Here is a 26235-nt window from a genome sequence, read left to right on the forward strand (position 1 = left end):
CAGCCTCCATAAGCATATCCACGCGCACACACACGCGCACACACGCGCACACACATGCGCGCGCACACACACACAATAATGACGACAATAAAACATTCACAACACACAAAGAACACTTGAGACTGTCCAACAGTTACCTCACAGTTACACTGCTGGGTGTCTCTAATTCACAGTGGAGTGGACAATACCAGGCTTACATTTCACCATGGATTTGTTCAGCCTAGAAAACCTTTCCATATAAACTGAACTTCCTTTGCATATTCCCAAGAAAGGCCCATAATATTGTCCAAAAACAATTCATTAGAAAATTCATTTAGGTTTTAAATTTGCTTGTGGCAAACCAACTCGGAAACCAAGTACACAGAACCCAATGAAGGGGGCAATTTTCTTATCCCTAGGTGGCAAGACGAGGCACAGTGATCAATAGTTTTGGCCAGCGTACCAAAGACTCTCATAGAGCCCTAACCAGGTAAGCTGGGTCAGCACCTCCACTGGCAAGTGAGCAGGCCTCCCTGTATCAGCCACCCTTGGTACCACAGAGACCAACCTGAGAAGTGCCTGCTGCTAATTCTCTACCCAACGCAGTTCCCTGCTGCGCCCTTGCGCTGCTATTTTGAAGCAGCTGACTCCTCCTTCTTAACGATGAGGAAACTGTGACTCAGAGCAGTTGAGTAACTTGCCCTAGGCACCAGCTAATAGGATTTGAGCCCAATAATTAAGCTCCCTGCATTACATCCAGTTCGCTTCCCTACAGTTCACAACCAAGGCCAAGCTGTGCATCCCAGGTGGGTTGAGTCAGAGCATCTCCTACAATCATCCTGTTGCCTTAAGTGGAAAAACTGCTAAAACTTTAAGCAGGACACTGGGACTCCGGTCCAGCCGTGGTGTCTGTTCTTCTTTCCAGGCTCTGATAGAAGCACTCACAAACACAAACAGCTAAAGGTCACCAGCAAGCAGTGGGAGAGTGAGTTTTGCCTGATCCATCTGTGCTGGGATAATCCAGAGTTGGCCGTGAATATGTTTAAGGGCCTACACGCTACAGCAGTAATTCTTTTTCACCTGCCATCCACAGCAGTCAAACGTGTTATTCTTGTACATTCTCCGGAGAAGAGTGTTAGGCATGTGTGTCTACAGATTGGGCACTCAATAAGTGAGACAGAAAAGCAAGCTTCAAATGTAAGTGTTTTTAATTCCCCGTTAAAACCTTGAGAAAATAAGCAAGCAAGTGCATGGATGTGGCCCGGGATGGAAACTATTTTCAAGACTGACTTGCTCACAGGATTTGCTGCAAAAAGCAGGTGAGAAAAATGTGTACTATTTGGGGGTGAGGTATGGCAGCAGAGGCTGGGCCCTTGGTTTTCAGGCAGAAGGTTTGGGAATCCAGTTGTGACCCAAAAACTACTTATGTGACCTTCAGCAGGCAGAAGCTTCATGCCGCTGGGTTGTTGCCCCATCTGTAATGTGAATGTTTTGGATGAGGCCAGCAACTTTCCATCTTTTTCTTAAAGCTACAGATCCTTTAAAAAAAATAAGGGCCCATAAGGGATCTCAAACTCCTTGCCTTTGGGAATCTTCAGTTTCTATCAAGGCCCTAGCATTAGAACAAGCTAGACCATAGTAACTCAGGAGAATAAAAAGGGAACATATGAGCTCTGCAATGGACTCATTGTGTGACCTTGGGCAAGTTCCTTCACCTGTCTTATCTTCCACTTCCACATACAGAAAATGGGAGTAATAGTATGGCAAAGCTATCTATGTGCTTAGATGGCACGCTACTCAATACATGTTAATATTATCATTGACACAATAGTTACGAGCATAGGAACACAGCCACACTACAGCGAAAGCATGTTTAACTCTGCCCAGACACTGACACATGGGATCAGCCAAGACCTAGAAGACATAAGCAGATTTTGGGTGCAGTGTCTGAAAGAGCTGCCATCAAGTCAACCTAGAAATTGCTCTTCATAACCCATAAGCCTCTGCTAGCATTTTTGACCCTATGATGCTGTTTTTTGTTTTGTTTTGTTTTTTGTTTGTTTTAAGTAGGCACATTGAAAATTCCAGCATCCCAGCATCTTGTCTTTTGTAATTAGGGTACTTTGGGGATGTAGCTTCTATGGGGAGTGCATCTTCACTCCCATCCTTCTTCGGTAGGAAAGGAGGATCATGTTAAACCTTGCTTTGGGTCCAAACTTTATAGAATCCTGTACATGCAGTAAAACAAATGGTTTCAGTTCCCCAAGCTGCACAGGAAATTGGGGAGTAGGAGCCTGTCCACATCCTCACCGTGGGGAGGGGTACAGAGTCAGCCACGCCATCTGTACAAACTGTGCAGAGTTCACCATGCTTACGGTTAGAAAGGCTTATGATTTATGCTTGCTAGTTAAATATGCTTATGATTTAAACTTATTTTCTCTGGCAAGAAATAAGCTAGTCAAGCACCGTCGCCTAGCCAGATGATGGGAAATAGAAATATATTGCAATGATATATATTTGAACTTGCTGAGCCTTGTAAAAGCTACTGTTTTCTTTTCTTCCTATAACAAAAGGCCTATCAGCCTGTAGGATTCCAGAAATTTTTTAGTGCATTCATTAGTGAAAGCACTTAAAAGTTTCTTTTGTTTTTTACTGTTTTCTTAACAGCAATCATCACATGGAAAGAATCACTTAGAAAGAAAAGGCATGCATGCATGGTCTTAGCCTCCCAAACACTGTATGGGAGGTGGGAAGGCAGAGCCTCTGCTAACAAAACAACCAACAGCAAGTTCCAAAAGCACCTCAGTATCCACTAGATGATAACATTAACAGAGCATGCCCAGCCACAAGAATCGGACTCCATTATAAGGAGGCAGTATGACATTTTAAAGTCTTCTGTGTTAAGTCCTGCCCCTCACAGATTTCGTTAAATCTGCTCTGTTAAAATTAACTGGGCATCACACTCATAATCTTGAATTGCTTGTTCCTACAGTAAGACAAGAAACCATAGAGATGAATGGTAGACACAAGAGTTTTCAGGTGTTTTGTTTGCAGCCAGAAAGGAAGAATCAATTCATGCTGTTTGGTTAGGTGGGACAAGGGAACCACATGGACACACTGTAGCACCCAAAGAGAAACAGAAGTAGTAGATGTAATGTACTTAAGCTATTCTGAATAAAAGGTTAAAAAAAGGAATTTGAATATGCAAAACGTTTTCCACGAGGCCAAGATGAGTCCTATGGCAACTGCATTCATTCCATAAACCAGAAACAAGGAGTCACATAGACTCTGCTACACACCGGGCATTGTAAAGGAGCGCATGCATGTTACAGTTGTTTGGTAGAGACTTGTGTTTTGCTAGAATGTTCAGGGTTATGACAACCACCAAACATACATTTGAGATACAGTTAAGATTAAGATAATGCAACTGCATGAGATTTTAAACCCAGAAGATGAAAAAGTATTGTTTTGTGACAAGAACCCAAATCCAGAGTAAGAATTAGTGGTGACAGATGAGCAAAGATCTCAAAATCAAGCCCCGAGAAACAGTAACTCTTGAGCGACACTCTAAATTTTTTTCTTGAAAAAAAGGAATATAATAAATTCATAGCAATAGAGCCCCAGAAGCAAAAACAGCCAAGACTCTGATATGAATAAACATTTGCACCAAACATATAAATCATTACATTTCGGAATGAGAAGAACATAGGCTCGACTTACCTTATTGCTGCAAAAGGCTGGAATAAAAATTACTGGCTTATAGGAGCAACTTTCACATGTATTTGAACATCAAACACACAGAGATATAAAATCAAAAATAACTAGAACAGAAAAAGTTTTCAGTCTGACCTTAAAAATACTGAGCAAATCACTAGATGAGACCAGATCAAAAGGAAGGGCATTACGCCAGCTTGTAGCCAGATGTGAAGGGGTCCCAGACTACACAGGGCACAGATGGTATAAAGTGGGGTAGTGGAGGAGGGGGGAGGGGTGCAAGTACATCTGAAACATGAGGCAAGCAAACCTGGTTTGGCTTACACAGGTAAGACAGCTTGAAAGAATGAATTACTTTCAAGCCAACTGATAAGATTTTAAACGTGGGACAAATGTTGCTAGATGCCTCCAGCTGAAGTGTGTGCAATGAGTTTAAATTTTAAATTCTCTTGTGTACTAATCCAGTGGGAAGAGATGCTCCCAGAGGGTACATGCAAGGTCATGGTGACTTAGGGTTAGTGAATACCAAGGAGTCAGCATCAACAGGGTTTAAAAACACATACAGTGGCTGAAAGTCCGATTGCCTGGCTATAGTCTGAGAAATTTAATATTTGCTCCCAAAACATCTCCACTTGAGAATAGAATGTTACATGTGTATTAATATATTCAAAGTCTTCAATAGTTTTCATTAATTCTATAGTGATAAAACTACACTCTGCTTTCCCTTTTTCCACTTTTAGTAAAAACTGCCTCTTTACATGTAACAATAGATACATTAATTACCCACCGGAAACCTTGAAGCTTGTTTTCAGGATCATTTTTGTAACACAAAAGTTGCCAGTTTAACGAATACAAAATAAAACACTTCTTCCCAAACAGAAGTTCAAGAAAAAAAAATCACACCTCAATGTTCAAAGTTATAACTGGAAATTTGTTTCATCAGATGAATAAGTCAACAGTTTGTTGTTGTTGTGGCAGCAACCAAAACAGTAACATGTAACACACATTCCTGCAAACCCATGATTTCAGAAGGACACAGAGCATAGAATATCCAAAGGCCAGCTTATTGGATATTCTAATAAGCACATCTGACACACACAGATACAATGAGACTAGCAATTTCAGTAGCAATGATGGACGAAGAAGTATTGACTTCATGGTGACCTCTGCTTCCCATCCACATGCTTTGGGGAGTGCCTGTTTGATTCTTTTTAACACTTGTATTAAAGACTCCCTCCAGTTTAGTAACAGCTTGGCTAAGCTACGTTTGGAAAGTGACAATTAATTTTAGTGGAAACTCATTCCCTGGCTACTTTGATAGTCCTCCGAACAGTTTTGCGGTATTTTACATGCACTTTTATAGCTCTGTAACATTCATTTAATCTTGTTCAATGATGCTGAACCCCAGACGCCATAAGACATTATAGAAAAGTAGTTACTGCACATATGGAGTAGCTACTCTTTTCTGAACATTAATTTTTCTTCTCTTAACAGGCCAGAATGTTATTTAGAAAAGAGAAAAGCCGTGTTTCTGAATTAAAGGTTTATACTATGGACTTCTAGGAATGGGCTACTTATGATTGCTGTGGTCCTAGTCACAAGCGTCTTATGTATGAGTATCTTCTATATAAGTAGTAATGATTTTCTCCAAGATTGTTGTTTACCCTATCAGGGTGTCTGGGATAGCTTAGGTTCCTCACCCGTCACATGTAGAGGTTGGACATAATCAGAGGTTCTCAAAGTGGGTCTACAGATCTGCATGGTGCTAGCTCAAAACGCAGATGCCCAAAGCTCCAGGGCGCAGCTGGGGAACGTGCTTGATAAGCTAGCACCGCAGTGGTCCTTTTGTGTGCTAATCAGACAGACACACTGCTGAATGATCTCGAAGGTCCCTTCCACTCTCAGATTCCATGGCTTTGCGTTTTCTTTTAAATCTCGAGTCCTGTCAGCACCATGAAGAATAATGACTTTTGGTCTCAGCAGACTAACTAAATGTAAGAAGTCTTCATAAAAACCAAATCAAAACATAACAAAAATACCCAGAAAAGCTAACCTATGGTAGTCTACTTAGATGGTTAAGGAATCCGTTCGGGTTTTTTCCTTGAGGGGTGAAAGGGAACCCATCTTACTGCCCTAGCAGCTCATTTCCCAAGGGATTTTTCTATTCATTCCCCTTTCCCCCTTTGACTCTAACGCTTCCTGGCTCTTGAGATACCATCCAGGCTTTGCACAGCCCTGAGTCACCAAACTCTTAAGAGTAAGTTGAGGTTATCTCCATATTAAGAAATAAACAACATACAGAGGGTCCTCTACTTTCATGTAATCCAGGGAAGGGGAAGGACAGATTTGCATTCCTCAAAGAATTCTGTAATTACCTAAAAAGAAAGAAATCCTAATAGTTTGTCATCATTAGCCATGCTAATCAAATATTGATAAAAACACTCCCTGTATCTTACGTTAATTTTTTCTCTTCTTAACTACCCAAAAGGCCAAGGAGAGGCTAGGAGCTGAGGTTTTTAAAAGCGTTGTCTGGAGCATTCTGTCTGTGATTCGTTTTTATTAGGCGTATGAGAATTAAATGCTTATCGCTAAATGTGATTTGTATGTAAAGAAAGTTTTGTAATGTCCTTACAGCAGCATGCGGCAAGATCTTAAAATAATCTCACACACACAGCAAGGCTCATTCCGCCTCTGGTCCAGAACCGTGAGCTGGAAGGCAGCGCCACCATGTGATCATTGTGAATGCTGCCAGCTTTCACAAGTAGCAAAGTTGGGGAGGGGAGTATCTGACAGCAGAGATCCACTTCCTGTCACACTACAATGGTGTCTAGACCACAAATCTAAAGCCATTCAGTCAGCGGACTGAGTGGGAATAAATAAGCAGCTGTTGACATGGGAATGTCTGAGTATATGTTGTCACTATAGTCAGAGAATCAACTGATCAGGGTGACTTGTTGGGGAGGATAGGCTGACAGACACTATTGTCTTCTCTACGTGGAAACCTATGTAGATTATAGATCACAGACTTCAGTGCCCAGCTCTCCTGATTGCTAGCTCTCCATCCTTCAAACTGGGTTAAGTTCAGTCAAGGCTCAGCTACTATATTGTACATCGTGTCCAATGGATGCAATGACATCTGAAGTTCCTTCTGATAGTGAAGTTTACGGCTGTATGTACAGTGTAGCAAAGGAGGGCCTAGAGAACTTAATCTCATGGTTTCTCAGAGTCTTTCTTTCCTTCTCATGTTTGTTCTCTGCCATGGGAACCCTGAATTAGACGGCAGCATTGCAGGTTTGCTGGACCAATTCAGAAACAGGAGATAGATGAGGCAAAAGCAAGTCTTAAGCACACTCAGAAACTGTTTACGGGTCACAAGGATGCTTCAGGGACATGTGTTTCATGGTTACTATGTGTCCTGATTCGGCCGGTGCATCTTTCCCAATGTAAGCAAAAGCCTGTAATATGGCAATCTAGGGGATAACAGGATGGAGAAAACAGGCCAGTTAACCAGATTTCCTGGCTATGCCTCACACACTGAAGGCTTACTGGATAAGGAAGCAAGCCCCTTGGCTTCTGTGTGGCTCTTTGCACAGCAGACAGGGCTGTACCTGCAGGACTCTGTTAAAGGACCAAGAATTTACTGGAATGACACTTGCCCCAGCAGTGGCCTATGTGGCTGAACTGCTCTGACACCAAGTCACATTTCCCCAGACGTTGCCTCAATCTCCCCAGAGCATCAAGTTCTTTAAGGAGGCAATGAAAGGCTTTAAACTGCTGAAGTCAGCTTAGGTCTCACAAGTCAATTATGACTAAATATTCAATTAAAACCATTTCCAAAGCAAAATTTGACAAAATCCACTCAAAGCAATCCAGATGACAGGTTCTGAACATTAGTCAGGCTAAATACTGCTCATGTTTAGTGTTTTCCAAAGAGAAACTGTTGCAGAAGTTCACTGGGATGAAAATTTACTTTGTGTGCTTGTCATGTTTTATATTCATAAACAATAGAAACTCGAAAGCATTAACGTGAGCCTAATATTCCTATTTATTATTTTATTTTATTTTATTATTTTTTACTCAAAAGCTACATACATGCAAAAATTGAACATGTCATCACAAATGCTTTAAATAAAGTTCAAAAATAAAAATTCCTCAAAATTTGTTTACTTATGGAAATATATATGACAATTATAATAAGGAAGTCAATTATATCCTTTTTGCTAATCTATCAGAAAAATACTTATATTATAAAAAGGAATATCAATTCTTGTTCAGAATAAGTTTTAAATTCTTGAGTTATACTTTTCAAAACAAATTTAGAAACTGTTCAGAGAAGAACATGTCATTTAGACAAACACATCCTGGGATTTTTCTAGAAGTATCCAATCCCCTGATGAGTGAAACTGTTGAGGGACTTAAGTTCAGAGAAGAAGTTCCTCCTAATCATTGACAGATAATTATTTTGGCTGAGTGTTTAGCAGTGCAAGTGGAGGCCACAACTTATACAAACAGATGCTACTGAGAGCCATTTAAAGTATCTGAATGGGGAATTTTATTTATAAATACATGTGGGAGGATTAGAGCAGTCCCATCTCTCCACTGGCCGACAGTGCAAGGGGAATTAAATATTCGCCCTTTTGAGAAATATAGAAGCTTCACTGGTCCCATGGCTCTATACCCAAGCCAAGAGGAGGGAGGCCCTTTCACAGGGAAAATAACCAGGAAATGGGCAAAGTTGAGAGGGAGACAGGAGCATTTGGGAGGAGTTGCAATACTCTGAAAGGTTTTCTTCTACTATAACCAATGTTTCTTTGGTAGTATAATCCAATATCTAATAACACAGTTATAGGAACGAGATGCACTCAAGCTCAACTGTGTGAGCTCCCTGGTGCTTCCTGCAACAGTGTGCTAATGCAGAGAAAAGACAACCTCCCCAGGAGAGCCATCCATCTTCAGAAAGGACATATGACAGGGCTGGCAAAAGGGAGGGTGACTTAACACAGGGGTAGAATTGCCGTGGAAAGTGGGCAACACTGTGGGAACTGAGGAAGAAGCCCATTCCACACAGGTAGTGAACATGGCCTCCTCTGCAAATCAGAAATAGCAGATTTCCTCTCTGAACAAATCATGGGCTTCTGCTGAAAGGCCAGAGTGGGATACTGGTTAGAAATACTTGCACAGTGGGCCCCCAAATCCTAGAGTTTGATTTTGAGCCTGACACTCAATTGTGATTAAAGTTTTCATGCTAGGCAAACCAACAATTTCTTTTCCTTATACTGCTTTTTAAAAAGGTCTTAAGATGTGTGTGCTGTCAATGGGTATGGTTTCTATGGAGCACATACACACAAGAAACAATGCCCAGCTCACAGTATGCAGGCAAGTGTCACAACAATTTATCAGAAAGGGGGTTTGGCTAGGCTAGGCTTCCTCCTGGTGCTTTGTGGCTTCACAGGCAGCCCCGTGGCAGGTGTTCCTTAACAAGGTACTGTGGAGCTACTGAAGGGGAAACCCAGTTCTTATGCCTCGATGAAAGGGTGTGCAGAAAACAATAATTACCCCGAATAAGGAATCTTATGGGGAGGGGGAAGAGTGCAAAGAACAGAGAATTTAGAAAACTAAAAAACAAAAACAAAAAACAACCCAAGTGATATGATGGCAGAAACCCACACGCTCTCCCACAACCCCACCTGCCACTTGGAGTCCTAACCACCCAGTCTGTAGGGACAGAAACCCACTCTAAATGGACCAGCATCAGGCTTCGGCAAGTCTTCTCTTCACTCCCTCCTGTTAAGACCGTTTCCAAAACCAATCAGCAAAGGATAAAGAATTCTTTACAGAGTGCAATTAGTGTTTTCCACGTCCACCTTCAAAAGCATGATGCTCTTCATGGGCTAAAGGACAGAAAAAAAACAAAAAGGAAAAGAAGGAAAGAAAACTTTAAGCAAAGGATGGGCCAACCCCCCTCTAGGCATCTCATTCAGCTTCCCCAGATGTTGGCAAGAACTCAAATACCTTTTTTTTACTTTTTTTTTTTTTGCCAGTAACTGATAGCTAAGGCGTGCATTTCCTGAGAAACGTAATAATGAAAATTAAAACAAGGAATAAACAAGCTATGGGCATGCTGCCTGCTTCTTCTTGCTGTGCCTCGGGGGGGATGACTCATCCACACAAGTTGATGAGGAGAGGATGTTGGGCTCTAGGCAAATGCTACAGGGAAAAAAAACGAGCCCCACAAAAATGCATGGGAAGGGGGGAACCTATGACCTAGGACAGAGTCATTCGCAAGCCTACCTTCAAGAATAAAATAACAGAAACAAAACAGAACCACACAGGGGGGCGTATTATTATGCCCCCTGCTTCTCAACACCTTCTGTGGAAAATGAAGTTTCATAAAACGGATGGTTCTATTATTTTCCCCAACCTTCACCCCACACACCTCAGGGGTCTCATAGTTTGTCTTGTGGAATTACTAAATAGGAAACTAACAATAAAAGCTATGCTTTTTGGAGACTTAAACTGTCTAAGCTGGAAGACAAGAAGCATGCAATATTAGCTGTAAAGCAAAGGGCCAAGTTCGGGTTGGGGTGTCTAGATGCCACTGTGAGGCAAGGTCTAACACAGCCAGGGCTATTCGGCCCAAGTCCACTCACTCCTCCAGACAATAATGGGAGGCAGAGCTGAGCACTCTGCTTCACTTCCATATCTCCTCCTGTTCTTGAGAGGACGGCTGGGTTAACTGCCTTCAAGATCATCTCAGGTAAGCTATCCAAGCAGCAATTCATCTAGAGAAACCACTGGGAAAGATGCACCTTGTCACTCCCAGGGTGACTAGAATTGGTGACCTAGTATCTGCCCACGTTTAACTGCATATCTCTCACCCCTTCAATTTCCTAAGTATTTAATTTTAAAACATTTTCTTTATTTGGCTATGTTTGTGTGTGTTATGTACACGTGTTATGCTGTGTGTGGTGTGGTATGTGTACATGCTGTATGTGCCCCTGATTGTATTGGTGCACGTACTTATGCCTCATGTCTGGAGGTTGAGGAAGGACACTGGGTGTCCTGCTTTGTCACCCCTGACATATTCCTTTGAGATAGGCTTTCTCACTGAACTTAGAACAGGCTTAGGGCCAGAAAGCATTGGTGAGCCTCCTGTCTCTGCCTGTACAATGCTGGAGTTACAGTGTGTATGGAAATGCCCAGCTTTTCATAAAGATGCTGGGATGTGAACTCAGGTCATCAGGCTTACATAGCAAGTGTTGTTACCAACTGAGCCTTCTCTCCAGCCCTAGCTATTTTCTTTAGCAATTGATTTTTAAATTATACATACTTCTGTGGCGGTATGTACATGCGTGTGGGTGCCTGTAGAGTCCAGAACTGGGAGTCATATCCTCTAGACCTGGAGTTTCAGACAGTTGTAAACCACCTGTCATGGTGCTGGGAACTGAACTCAGGTCATTTGCAAGAACACTGTATAATCCTGACTGCTGAGCCATCTCCTCAGGCCCTAGTCCAAGCCATTTTTAAATGTGAGTTTTGGGGACTGAACTCAGGTCCCCTTGCAGAGCTAGCTCCCTAACCCTAATTCCTATCTTTAATAAGGATGTTGTAGGGCAGACTCCAAATAAAGCATAGATCGGTATTCAGTGGCATATACCATGTTTCAGGGCCAATTTGGTGAGTCATAAAATGACAGCAATGCTGATATGCAAATTATCCATCCAAAGGCAATGATGATGCCAAGACTTTCCTCATCTCTAGGTGTTCAGGGTCAGGACAGCAACAGCTGAACCACTGAAGTGTCAGGTCAGAAGTTAACAGCAGATACACTGCACTACTGTGAGAATCTGGGCACTGAGGGCCATTTGCCATCCCTGGAGCAACTGGGGAGATGATTAGAGGACTTTTCAGATCTGGAAGACATCAGACTTTTTAGTAGTAATTCACACAATCCCTGATTGCTGAAGAAGCTACAGAAAATAGGGATATAAATGAGTGCTTCTTTATGCAACCAAGCTACTGAAACTTGGTATGGCAGAATTTTCATGTGTCACATACAGTTTTGCCTTTTCCCAATCATATGAAAATGTAGGACTGCTCTCTGCTTCATTCACATGGAATGACTGAGGGAGGGGGGTGGGGTAAGAGGCTGGCTTAGCTTCAGTTCCTAGCTTTCCAATCCCTGTTCTACACAGTGCTAACACCAGATAAGGGCCTTTGTCTTTCAGCTTCCCAAGGAACTTGATGGAACCAGGGAGGTGTGTGTAAATTCAATCTTGGATGGAAATCACATAGAGCACCAATGTCCAGTTCCTCATCTGCCCACTGGAGGCCAGGACTGGGTGTACTGGATACTTCTGGCATTCCAGTCATCTAGCCAGCTAGTTTCTACAAACTCCAGAGTACTGGATCCCATTAAGACAAAGGTGGCATGAACTGGCCACTTCCAGCCTAGCTCACCCAGGACTGTCCCTCACCCTGCGAACCAGTTTCTGTCTAGATCACTTCTATAACACATGCTGGCAACAGTGCCAGGTAAAGGACAGCCTGATTCATGTCAAATACAGGGAATTCCAATTTTTCCATTGCATACTCTGAGCTTTTAAATGTTAAAGAGTGTCACTAAAGAGAAGCTTTCTGCTTAGAGCTGCAGCTAGTTCCTTCTGACTCACACACGTGACAATGTCAACTCCCTTCAGGGTGTCTCCAGTTTTCATTCAGCTGGCCTGGGTGCCCCTTCCTTTCTCCTTTCTTGGTGTCCCCCCATCCTGATCCCTCCTGACTTCGCCTCCTGCAAGCCAACCCGACAGCTAAGCAATGAATCCCCTACCCTTCCTTGGCCATTCTTATGTGACTATGCCTTGGCCCTAAAGCTGGAGCCTAGTTACCTAAGTCTAGACTGACTTCATGCTGAGCTGCTGACCAGTTTGTCACTTGTCAATCTGTTCACAGAACTGTAAAGAAGAAGGAACCTTGGAGATCATCTGAGACCAACCTTCTGGATACAGGTGAGAGAGTGAAACTGCTAAGGGTCACACTGGTGAAGTGTGGTGAACACCCAATAACTCTCAACCGCTTTCTCCTCCTTGGAGTCAAGTGTTGGGCAGACTCAAGTGTGGGACCCTTGAACTTGGCACTAACTCACATTTCCTTTTGTAGTTTTTGCTAGTTATTCTTATTACTGGAAATCAGAAAACACTTTGGAGACCTTTTGATATCTGGGTAAACTACAGTTGACATGTCCCTGTGGGACATTAATGGTATCCGTGTGCCTGCCCTGTCTCCATACTGCACAGCCAAGCTCTTCAGTGTGCATTTTCAGGCTATTTCACTTTAAACTTTCTATTACAATTCAGAGGATCGGCACCCTAAGAGCACAGACTGCAGGATCCCTTTCCCCACGTGGACCCTGATTCTTTGATGATGGCTACAAGATTCCTCCAAGGAGGCCTGAGTTTTCCTATATGCACTAATACAAGGGCAATCACAAATGTGAATTTGTTCAGCCTCTTGACAAGAACCAGAACTAGTGAGACAATGATGGAGCATATTTCAGAGATCCTAAGATGCCCCCTGCTCTGTCCCCTGCAAATTTCAAAACCTCTAGAGTCAACAAGACATCCTGGTTTAACTGAAAAACTTTTCTTACTTTTTCTTCCTTTAAATACTGAGATATTAGGGTATTCTATGTCCAAGAGCACCAAAATGATGAGTGACTCCCTGAACGGGTTAGGACATAGAAAGTCCATCATGAATGTGTGTGGGGCTGTCAATCATTTCCTTTAACTCACTATTGAACTGAATGTGTAACCCACCAGTTCAAAGGTACTAAGATGTTCTCATTATGAAAAAGATGACTGGTTTATAGAGAGCACACAAGAGCAACAAACACAAATCACAATGGAAACAATGGGTCCACACACCTGTTCACACCAAGAGTTGTATGTCCACTGCATGTAAATTCTCAGTGACTCTGCCACAGTCACCATAATGAGAAAGTGGGAGTATTTCAGTAGCACTGTCAATCATACCTGAACTCCCCCATAAGTACAGATATTAGACGTTATACATTTCTGTGTAGGAAGGGTTGATTGACCATCTGCCTGGCAGCCCACTGACTGATTTTGTGTGTTTGTGTGTGTGTGTGTTTGTTTGTTATAATTATTTCCGATAGAAAATAATTTCTTCTGACAAAGTTTAAATTTGTGAAATAACAAATACAATGTGTATTTGCTTTTCGGATCCATGTACTTAGGCAAGAGCAAAATTTCATTTTAATTTCTGAAACTAAACTTGATTTAAAACCACTTAAAATGTATCGTGTCCAATTGTTTTCTGCATTGGTAGAGTTTCGGGCAATTCTTCCTTCACCTCATTTGCAATGTGGTGCTATCTCTACAAGTCTGGTAGAAGAACCTCGAAAACAGTGATTGGAAATGAAGCACTTACGTTTATAAAACACGGCTTTAAAAAACACGTGAGGCAGGAGTTCATGGATCTTCTCTAGCACAGTAGCTTCGCCCACAAGGGAAGCGTCGACATTCCAGACCTGGATGACGTCCTCTCGGTCCCGAACACTCACACTCACCCCTATTACTTCGTCATCTGAAGGGAACAGGAGGAAGAGGCAAGAATGAGTAAGCTACAAGGCAGCCTGGCCACATCTAAGCACCTATCACTTTAGCTGTGAGTTACACAGCAGATAGGGATAAGCGCCTGCTGACTGCTTCCGTGGGGACTGTTGTGGAAAGTCGGCACAGACGCCTTCACTTTGAGCCGGGGACTCGATAAACAGAATGTTCAAGCCAAATGAATTTTCCAGATAAGTAATTTTACCCTTTTTAACATGTTACCCAAAGCTTTCTGTCAATTTCTGACTCTGTTTTGATGAGACTTTTTCTAAAATAGGTTGCATAATTCTCTGCCCTCTGAAAGCCAAGTGAACTCGGATGAACTTTTTTCTTTTTTGCTTGAAGCCTGGCCCTCTCTATTAAGAGCAGTAAGACTTTCTGTGACTTCCTGCTAAGCTTTTGGAGGCCTTGGGGATGTTAGTGCCATCTGCTCTGAAACCTGCAGGACCCAAGACTTGGTATGTCCAGTGGTCCCTCTGCTTTGCACGGGGGGGGGCTGTCTGCACATTTCCTATGCACTCTGCCCTTTGGTGCTTCCTTCTAGCAATCACCCCCGACTGGGTTGAAACATGGGTTACAGAGCTGAAAGTCACCAGTTAGCACTACAAGGTAAAGTCAGAGTGCCTCCTGAGTGACACTCCACCATGAATGGTCAACAGGCACCAACCTACACTGATTACTGTAGACTTTCTCCAACATGGGGGTGGCAGGGAGACACTCGAGCATGGCAGCTGGACGATGGGCCTATTGTACCATTATGGTCCCATGCAGTCACTCTGTCCACACTGATTGGCAGCAAAATAAGAGGAGTGGAGGCTTTTGACTCCAAGTTTTGCATGTTCACGACACATTCATGAAGCAGAGTCATTTCTCTGTACTTGCATACAACATGCAAGAGAAAGGCATTACTGTACTTAGGTAGTTTTATGTTAGCTGATACATGCTGCTAATTTGCCATCCCCTGTAAGTTGAAATGTTCAAGCCGTCGATTTTTCTACTTGTCTCCTGGACATTTGAACATGATGGTATTTAACATGATTACATGGTGGCACACCCAGTCTCCCCAAAGAAACCATTTTCCTGTGAAATAATTCCCCCTTCTCTATTTCCCTCTTCCCTTTCTTCCTCTCTTCCTGTTTTCCTTTATGAAATAACTTGATCATGGCTATAGGTACATGGTCTGAAACCTTGTGAACATGTATGTAAGTGTTCAAAACTGGTAAAATGAAACTATAGTGCTCAAAGTTGCACTGACAGCATCCAAGGCTGGTGAGCAAGAAGGCATTAATGCCCTGCTTCTTAATTTATAAACTCACTAAAGGGCATGCTCACTTTGTGACTTGTTGCCAGGCTCCACAACTATAATGTTGGGATTTTTCTGCACATGCACCGCATTCAAACACAAGTTAAAACAACAGCAAGACTGCATCTGCTCACGGTCAACCTCAGAATCTCTCATGTCAGGAAAAGTACATGTTGGTGGATTTAAAACAATATAGTTGTCATAACTCAATGATAAATTTCATGTAAAAATAAAATTACTGCACAAAGAAAGACATGGTCCAGCATTTCACCCTCAAGAAGAGACAGGACACTATGAACCCAGAAGTGTTGTGGGAAGATGTGAGTGTCCCCGATCCTTTGGGATTATCCTTTCCTACATTTCTGGTAGTGGGTAAGATGCCAAACAGGACAGTGGTCACTGTTTCAGTTTGGCTTGGCTTTTGGCAGACAGGAATAGCTGAGCACAGCCCTTTTGCAAACAGTGTTATAAGGAGCCCACAGCTCTTAGGAGAAGGCAGGTCCATGGTGAAATACATAAAGATCACATGGAGAATCAGCCAGCGACACCTGGACTATGGCAGAGCAGGAGACAGTTGGGCCAGGAGGAGCTATTGTTTAAAGATGTTCTCTAAGTGAAATGGAGAAAAATTAGCTCTCTCAAGTGACAGAGTTAGTTAATAGACGTGCTGAAGGTTAATAGTTAATAGTATCTTCCCTTCTGGTCAGGCACAGAAGAATTGGCCTTCTTTGCTCACTATTGGGTATTTGCAATTACTCATCGACGGTTCCGGGACTTCTGGGTTTACAGCTACACACAGTGTGCACTTTGGGCTGGGCAGTATAAAGTGGTTAGATTTTCTCCACTGGAACAGAAGAAACCGGCACCGTATAACCATTTCATCTTCACACACATGTTGTCCGAAGTGAGGAAAAGTGGCATGAAAGGCAGTACTGAATGGCAGAATGGCTGAGCACCCCTCCTCCCCCCTCCTCCCCCCGCCAAGGTGAATGTGGTCATACAACTGTCAAGGTGACAAGAGCTCTCAGAGACAGCCTGAATGTGGGTGCCAACTGATCCATGACAACACACACACACACACACACACACACAGACACAGACACACACACACACACACACACACACACACACACACACACACACACACACACACACACACACACACCAAAAGAGCAAATAAAACTCAGAGCCAAAAGCAGCATGGAAGAAAATTTAAAAATAAAACAACAACAAACCCCCAAATCAATAGCAACAAAAACAAAACAAGAAAAATAAACAAAGCCCCACAAACCTTTACTTTAAATGCATCCTCAGAAGTTTTGGAGAGGAGTGCCCCAAGAGGAAAAGAGATCCCGATACAAGCAGTGAACCCTCTCCGAATGGTGAAGTACAATGGCTCACAGAGGGGAGGAGCGGCAGAGCTCAGGGCTAGATGCATAAGGTCTAGGATTCCAGCCCTAACACACACACACACACACACACACACACACACACACGCACGCACGCACGCACGCACGCACGCACGCACGCACGCACGCACGCACACTCACTGCTCTCAGAGGGGCTCTCTGAAAGTCACTCAGCATGTCAAATCCTTCTCCAAAGGCAAGTCCCTGAAGCTTCTGTTTCATCCTTAGCTGAGAGATTGTGGGCAGGAACAGTGAGACATCTTAGCCTCCCAGTGTCCGCCTCTCTGAACGAAGCCAGGAGAACAAGGGGAAGGTGTAGGAGTGAACCCCACAAAGCTACCCGCCCAACAGGGCGGGGTCAAGGTAGAGATAAAAGGTAGTGAAAGGAAAAGGGGCTCCCTCTTTTTCTCCTGGAAGCCAGCCACGCTTCTAACTCCTGGTATGTGCGACTCTCTCTCTCCCTGATAAATAAATATATTGTTTTTCCCTATATAGCCTCGATTATCGCTTATACCTGGTGTCAGAAGTGGGATTCGAACCCACGCCTCCATTCGGAGACCAGAGGAAGGGAATAAGCTGAGAGAGAAGAAAGGGATTGTCCCTATCCACCCACAGATCCCATAGGCATGGCAGACACTTCCCCCTCCAGGAGACGAGGCAGCCACAGGAGACCTACTACAAATCATACTGGCCTACTGATGAAGACTTTTCTTTCTGCCTATTTATAATGGATGAATGGCTATAACTGTCATAAAATATATATGCCTACATTATTTCACACATATATACACATATATATTCACATGTGTTTTTATAGATGCAATGTATATCCAGCCCTTGGAATTTATTAAGGGTAAGTTCTAGATCCCCTCCATACCATGGATGCTTAAGTCCCTTATGTAAAAGGTAATTTGCACATACTATTTATTTATGTATTTACTCTGCACATACTATTTATTTAGGTATTTTTGCACACCAGGTAAGTATTCTACCACAGAGCTATACTGCCAGGCCAAACTAATTTTCAGTCATCTCTTTTTTACTTGCAACTTGCAAATACTGTGCAAGTTGTTTGCATTGTATTATTTCTTTTCTTTCTTTCTTTCTTTTTTTTTTTTTTTTTGGTTTTTTTACGAGACAGGGTTTCTCTGTATTGTTTTGGAGGCTATCAGTCCAGCCTGGCCTCAAACTCACAGAGATCCGCCTGCCTCTGCCTCCCAAGTGCTGGGATTAAAGGCGTGCGCCACCACCACCCGGCACATTGTATTATTTCTTGAATAACATGGGGAAATGTATGTATTATTTTGTTCAGACATTGTTCATGCATTCTACTATTTTTGATCTGTGAATCCATGGATGCAAGATCTGAGGATAGCAAGGGCTGACTGTACATCCATGTGAATATACAATGTGCTTAAATACATAAAGCTCACACCAAGCACCATCCACAAAACAAGTCTAAATGACATCACAGCTACAAAATGAACGCCTTGCAGGCAGGTACAAAGATTAACACATGAAGTCAAAGGTCTATGAGTAGCAAACAGGAACCACGCATACCAGGGTGTGGGTAACTGGGTTGTGGCCTCCCTACCTGCGGCCACAGAGTCTGTGAACTGCTCCCCAATGGTTGCTAACAACAACTCTTTCCAAACTGTGGACTGCAGTAGGAGAGAATAAAAATAAAAACAAGACAATGTTTAGGCAGTTATCATCAGGGGCTAAAAAGAAACACAAGCTCCTCACCCACAGCTGGAACCTACAGACACCCCCAAATTACAGAAGCAAACATGTGCAGTCATGCAGGTATGTATTAGAGAGCTTGCTGCTGACTGCCTACCCAAATAACAAGCGATCCAGGGCCTTGAGTGCTAGTGAAGCCCCACGAACTCCAGAAGAACTGGGGTAGGGAGCACACCACCTTCAACTCACCTCACTGTCTGATGTCTTTAACTCTTACTGATTGACAGTGTACCAACCCAGTACATTTGAGTGCTGTTAGCACAATCCTTGTTTCTCTCTCGCAGCTGATGGAGCACTTAAAATGTTACCACTTAAGATGTTACTCAAGTCAAGAACGTTAATAAACAGTGTTATTTACTGAATGCTAGAGACCTGTAAAATTCCATTCACTGCTGACAGGTTGTTTGCAGGGAGTGATAAATTTATGTACTATTGTACACACACAATTTCTCTGGAAGTAATGATTAGCCTGCATGCCACTCTGCCTCCTGCCAGTGAGAAGCCCCAGCGCTCCTTCTATGGGGCATGTACTAACGCTGTCAAGTAGACAGAACCCACTCACAGGACATCGGAGTCACAACGGCTCTCCAGGTTCTCCCTGGAAAAGATCTAGGCTCCCCCTTGCCATGGTTCCTAGGCCTCCCAGAGCTCAGTCTAAATGGAGAAGTTGCCCACTTTAGTCTTTGTGACCTGGGCAGGCCATCAGCTTCTCTAGCTCCTATCTTGGAGGGGGTAACAACAGAACTGACCTCATAGGGTTGTTGCAAGTAAAACCTGTGTCAGTAGCTGCAACAAGAGAGCTCAAGCTTTAAGACGGCACCATAAACAGCGGCATGCATCATGTGCCAGGCTCTCGGTGCACATGAACTGTGACAGTGCTTATTACTGCTTTCTAATGAGCTTGTGGCAGCTGCTTATCTTTCAATCAAGGCAGCAGCATTTACGGAGCAGCTGAAGGTGAACCCTTACTCCTAGAAAGGCTTACATCTTCTTTCCTAGACCTTCCCTTCTCCCATCTGTCCAGCTTTGATCTTGAGCTCCATAGGTGATGAAGTTGGGGTGGGAGAGGAGAGCAAGGCAAGGGGGCCTTCATGCTTCTGTTTTGAACACAGGTATCTCTAGCCTTCCAGACTTCTAGTGGGGGGCTGAGACATAAGAGCCCAGACACTTGTCCAGACAATAAAGTGCAATGGTGCCTAAGTTCAGCCGAGTGAGCTGACAAGGCGGGACGGGGAATTCTATGGGTGTAGGCATCATGATGACTTCCACTAGAGTTCCAAGTCTAGGGTGATTCCTAGTCTAATTCCAAATAAGGCACACGGATGTGCAAGGTCCCAGGGTGGCTCCCATCACTTCAAAAGTAAGCAAGCAAATACGTGTAGTAACACATATGAAAGGGGGGAACACGCTTGGTGAAAGTGAAGAAAATCTAAGAGCATCTTGCTCTTTCCTATTTGCTGCTTGCTCTCAGTAGGGCAAAGGGGTTCATACATCTTCCCGTTTAGCTGTGTATTTGTGTGTGCATGTGCATGGCAGTGTGTATGCGTGATCACGCAGGGGTATGTGGTAGCCAGATGTTGATTTCTGGTGTCTTCTTCGATCATATTTTTTGAGAGACAGGATCTTTTCTTTTTTCTTTTTTGGTTTTTCAAGATGGGATTTCTCTGTATAACAGCCCTGGGTGTGCTACTCGATTTGTAGACTAGACTGACCTTGGATTTAAGAGATCCATCTGCCTCTGCCACCGCCCGGCTGGGTGAGGATCTTTTCATTGAACTGGGGCTCACTGTCTTGCCTAGCCTGGCTGGCTGGAAAGTCCCAAGGATCCTCCTGTTTCTCCCTACCCGGGCTTGGTAACAGGTGTTCACAGACACACCAGCTTTTTCATATGGGGCCTGGGGATTGGAACCCAGGTCCCTATGCTTCCAAGCCAAGCACTTTACCAACTGAGCCATCTCCCCTGGGCCCTATTTTTATTTTTAACACAGGGTCTCACTGAATAGCATAGGTAAGACTTGAAGTCATGATTCTCTTGCCTCTATTTTCAGCCTCTGGGATCACAGGGATGCCTTTCCATGCCCAGATAATTTTGTCTATTTTCAAAAGAGTTTTGTGTTTCCCCAGGGCTTAATGAATGTTAACTTTTAAGGCTTACACTCATGTTCCAGTGGTAAGTCCACTGCTGGGGAGTCTAGACTGCTGAAGTTTACTCAGCTCCATGAACCCCAATGAATGAGGAACCCTCTAAGATTCCCCATTTACCATGTCATGGTTCTTCTGGAGGTGCTTCTGTCTTTAAGCAGGAGAACAGAGCCTTTGGTGGGAAGGACCCTGATCTGTGGAAGATCGGTATGCATATGTCAGGCATATCTGATGAGGAAACAGCTACCATGATCTTTAGCTTTGCTCTAAAGTTTATAGGCTCTAGACCTCCATGGTTACATAACACATGGATGTTATTGTGTAATTTCTCCTTTCTTTCCTCTCTCTCTCTCTCTCTCTCTCTCTCTCTCTCTCTCTCTTTCTCTCTCTCTCTCTCCCTCTCCCTCCCTCCCTCCCTCCCTCCCTCCCTTCCTCCCCCCTCTCTGTTTAGCCCTGGCTGTCCTGGAACTTGCATCCCAGGTTTGCTTATGAGACCGTTTCTTCCTCATTTCTTGATTGGCCAGGGATGGATAACTGATCCATGGTGAGCCCTAGATTTTTTTCAAGACAGGGTTTCTTCTGTGCAGCTTTGTAGGCAAGGCTAGCCTAGAATTCAAAGATCCATCTGCCTCTGCCTCCTGAGTACTGGGATTAAAGGTGTACGCTGTAATACGTGGCTTTCTCAATTATACATGTTTAGTGACCATCACTAATGGTAGAAATGGATTTCTCAACCTAGGGCTTCCAGCAGACTTCCTCTGCAAAGCACAACATGCCCAACTCCATGCCAGACAGATGCTCAGCAGAGACATACCGTGCTGTCCTTGGGAACTTTCATCTTCCACACTCCACCCTTGGCATTACTCTCTTCCTCCCTACATCAAAGAACAACATTTAAAGTTTCACTCCATGACGAAGGGGTATTCCTGCTTCCATTTGACAACAGCTGGCATGAAAAACAAAAGTGCACAGGTATTTTTCAGTAAATATTCATCAGCCACATGATTGGGAACAAAAGCTGAAGAATGAAGAGGGGAGGTAATGGAGATGAGAGGGAGCAACACGGAATCAGCTGTGATGGGGATGAGGGTGGGTGCAGGAATACAAGGACCTCATTCTCCAGGAGGTGCTACCCAGGGGCTTCCTGACTCTTTGGGGATGGACAACTGATGCACCAACTTTGCAGGGGTGAAGACCTATACATTCCAAAGCATATTCATAATACTGTCTCATTTAAATCACATGTAAACTTGGGTCACAGACTTAACAAGTGCTGTTGTGGTGGATCATGGCTTAATAGCCACTTCCTCTCTAGGAAAAGCATCCCAATTTCCCTGTTAAAGGCATTCTCGTATGGCTGATTCCATATCATAGCTTTAAAGATACACTGGCATCCCAGGTTTGCTTATGAGACCGTTTCTTCCTCATCTCTTGATTGGCCAGGGATGGAGAACTGATCTATGGTGAGCCCTAAATCTTTCTTTCTTTCTTTCTTTCTTTTGATTTTTCAAGACAGGGTTCTCTGTAAAGCTTTGTAAACCAGGCTAGCCTCAAACTTACAGAGCTCTGCCTACCTCTGCCTCCTGAGTGCTGGGATTAAAGGCATGTGCCACCGCTGCCTGGCTGAGCCCTAGATTTTATTGTGATTGGAGAATGCCTACACTTATAAACCTGAAGGACATAAATCACCACTCACAGCTCACAGGACTGGTAGTATAGGTCTGCCACCCCAGCTATTTAGGAGACTGAAGCAGAGGAATGGCAAGTTTAAGGCTTATCATGGTTACAAAGTGAGTTCAAGGTCAGATTGAGCAACTCAGTCCAACCTTGTCTCAAAAACTGGGGTTGGGTGCAGCAAGGATGTGGCTGTAGCTCAATGGTAGGATGTTTGCCTACAGGCTTTAGGTTTAATCCCAGTGTTCTGAAAGACTGGAACTTGAGAGATCTAATTTCCCAGAAGCGGAAAAGCCTGAATAAGAACTTAGCCAACATTAAGAAAGCAATGGTATGTTGACTGAGAGTGTCAGAGTCCCGATGAAACCTGGAAAGTCAGATGTGTGGGTCACCAGACGTGTGAGACACTAGCCCTAAGTGTGGACACCTCATCCACAGTTGTTCAATTTATGTTTCCCCCATTCACTGAGAAATGAGCTGAGTCAGAATTTTATTTTACTTGTGAGTAAGTAACTGTGAAAGGTTAATGGGTATAAAGATTTACTGGTGTAAGGGCCCCAGCCTGGGCAAACTGACTGTTCCGTGCCCTCACTACACCAAGTGATTAAGGAAGCTACATCAGGCTCCTCTGAGGACCAGGGCCTTGATAAGCAGGGCACACTTTCTGGTAAGAGGCATGTCACAGGTGACAAGCATCCTCATGAGGTTCACGGGTATTTTCTGCCCACCTTGACCTCCAGGTGAACCATACACACTTACCAAAGTGGTCGCCTCTCTCCTCTCATTAAGTGATAACTACATCTCAAAGGCAGGCTGGTCACAGGAGGGATGTTATTGTACACACTCCAGAATATCTTTAAAAGAAAAACACTTCGTTTAATATACCCAGTATTGATTAACAATGTCAGTACATTTTATAATTAATGTGTTAAAGAAAAATATTGATTTGCATTAAGTCCTAGCCATTTGGAATGGATTTTTTCTCATTAGCTCTTCAAATTTTTTAATGTAGAATATTAAAACAGTGTTCCTTATAGATGTTAGGTTCTATTTTTTTTAAGAAAGATACTGTTATGAGGGAAGTATTCCTAAGCAAAATATATCATAAAACCAGAAAGGTAATAATGTAAAATGCCACGACTGGAGTTGGTTTTTTCAGATTTATCTTATTTTGTGCGCTATGACTGTTTTGCTTGCACGTATGTGTGTGCACCATGTCCATGCCTGGTGCCTGCAGCAGTCAGAAGTAGGTGTCAGATACCCCGGAACTGAAGTTATGAGTGGTTGTGAGCCACCATGTGGGTTCGGGAGCAACAAGAGCTCTTAATGACTGAGCCATCTCTGTAGCCCATGATGTTGATAAAAGTTGGTTTTCATTAGGAAGTGTTGTCAAATGTGTAGATTTCAGCAGCTCTTGTTACAAGAGCATGTGAGCTGAATATGTTAATTCATTAACCTGAACATATATGGGGACCTAGATCTTTTGTGTTTTTGAAGATTTGATTAGAAAGATTACAGAAAAAGCATGCTTTGCATTTTACATTTCAATATAATATAGGACCCTCACTGGGGGTGGGGTTTGGAGAGATGGCTTAGTGGCTAAGAACACTTGTTATTCTTGCACAGGACCTGGGTTCTATTCCCAGCACCCACATAAGCTGGCTCACAGTCATCTGTGACTCCAGCTCCAGGGGTTCTGATGCCCTCTTCTGACCTCTGTGGGCATATGAATACATATGGTGCATAAACAGACAGGCAGGGATGCACATATACACACATACAAAATAAATTAAAAGATCCCCATCAGTTCTATTTCATCGTCAATGGAAACTCATCATAAACAAGTGGACCTATAAAACTTGGCATCTTGAAACAGTGGGTTGCAAAGAAACTGGTAGCAGGACAAGGTTTCTAATCGGCAGCAACAAAATTAATTCAAAATTAAATAAGTAACCAATCTGGAGTGTTCTTGGAGTATTTGCCTGTGTTGCTGGTGTAACTTCACTACAGCCTTGTTTCTGAACACACAACATGTGCACTTTGCACTGGACTTTCTGTCACAAATGCAACACTAATGAGCATGCCTAAAACTCATCCACTCAGATTTGGGAAGACTGCATGCTATTGCAGTATTTTTCACTGTACATATGAAATATTTTGCTATGACAGAAGCATAATGTTTATGGGATACAAAAACTCTTAACCCTTTCCTCCCACCATTCCTCAACATGTAAGTATCAAGTTAGTATATACTTGGATTGGATTAGAACGCTTGGCTTGAGAGCTAGAGAGAGAGAGAGCTCAGTAGTTAATAGCACTTGATGATTTTACAGAGGACCCAGGTCAGGTTCAATTCCAAGCACCTACATGGCAGCTCACAACTCTCCTTAACTTCAGTTCCAAAGGATCTGATGCCCTCTCTTCTGACCTCTTTGGGCACCAGGCACACATATGATAAATATGAAGACAAAAAAATGCATACACAGAAATAAAATGTTAGAATGTTTGATTTTTAAAAATTGTAGTATGAGTCGCTTGCTTATATTTCACTTAAAAAAAAACAAATAAATTCTGGCTTGGGGTTAGGACAGAATTTCCAATGACTTTTGAAATGGCTGTAAAAACACTTTTGCCATTTTGTAAAGTGGCATTCTCAGTATTATTATAATATCAAATGTTTATGAACTCTAAAACATGTTGAACACACTGTGTTATGCAATATCAAATATTGAGCTAAGGTATATTCCTTTAGATAAAAATTAAGCATTTCCAACTCATTAGCATATACATTTCATTTTGTCTTTAATAAATGACACACACACATACATATACATGTGCCAAATAATTGTTTTTTTTTGCCAAATAATTGTTTTAAGATAAATATTGTTATGGTCCATCATCAGTAATTTTTATTTATTTATTTTTTTAAAGATTTATTTATTTATTACATATACAGTGTTCTGCCTACATACCAGAAGAGGGCACCAGATTGAATTGTAGATGGTTGTGAGCCACCATGTGGTTGCTGGGAATTGAACTCAGGACCTCTGGAAGAGCAGTCAGTGCTCTTAACCTCTGAGCCATCTCTCCAGCCCATCAGTAATTTTTAAAATGTGCATACTTAGCTTATATTCCTATATACCAGGTCCATATAAAACCCTGTCAGATGTGAAGGTTCAAGTGTTCCAGTCAGTTCCAGAAGCCCTGTTCTAAAGCACACACATTCGCAACCGAAAGGATCTTGCTAACAGATACTCTACTGGCATGGTTTAGCAGAACCTTTAGCATGATTACCAAACCACACTTCCTTACAGCAGACTCTGCCAGGAAGAAGTCTATGGTGTTTTGCCCGGGGCTGAGGGTGGAAAGGAAGGCAGGAGTAAGCACATTAGATCCTAACCCCTTTCCTTGCTCTGCCTAAAGGGATCAGAGAACAGCTCAGCAACCAGGCCATAAGGTACCAAGATGCAGTATACATCGGGTCTGTGTCTTTTCCAAGGCAGTCCTTTGGCCTTCATACACACACACACACACACACACACACACACACACACACACACACAAACACACACAGCAGGATGAACTACAGAGATGGTAAAGACGGACTGAAAGGAAATCAAAGGCCATACATAAAGTTTGC

At 43.0% G+C, this 26235-nt stretch overlaps 1 protein-coding gene and 1 long non-coding RNA gene across 2 annotated transcripts in view; one reads left to right on the forward strand and one right to left on the reverse strand.

The window, feature by feature from the left end:
• The first annotated feature begins 820 nt into the window (after positions 1–820).
• Positions 821–14175, forward strand: LOC121136966. The gene is made up of 3 exons (XR_005874163.1): positions 821–1298; positions 12646–12701; positions 14041–14175. It is a non-coding gene; the product is annotated as an uncharacterized LOC121136966 (long non-coding RNA).
• The window catches only part of Eif4e3 (eukaryotic translation initiation factor 4E family member 3), a 40195-nt gene continuing 22181 nt past the window's right edge, over positions 8222–26235 (reverse strand). Inside the window, exons 3-7 of the mRNA XM_005071206.4 lie at positions 23355–23449; positions 21736–21796; positions 18631–18697; positions 14143–14298; positions 8222–9584 (exon numbers count right to left, since the gene is read on the reverse strand). Of these exons, the coding sequence (XP_005071263.1) occupies positions 9538–9584; positions 14143–14298; positions 18631–18697; positions 21736–21796; positions 23355–23449 (426 nt within the window). The 3' untranslated portion in view covers positions 8222–9537. The remainder of the gene's footprint in view (positions 9585–14142; positions 14299–18630; positions 18698–21735; positions 21797–23354; positions 23450–26235) is intronic.

The sequence above is a fragment of the Mesocricetus auratus genome, unplaced genomic scaffold (assembly GCF_017639785.1).
Source record: "Mesocricetus auratus isolate SY011 unplaced genomic scaffold, BCM_Maur_2.0 Super-Scaffold_100676, whole genome shotgun sequence".
NCBI classification, from domain to species: Eukaryota; Metazoa; Chordata; class Mammalia; order Rodentia; family Cricetidae; genus Mesocricetus; species Mesocricetus auratus.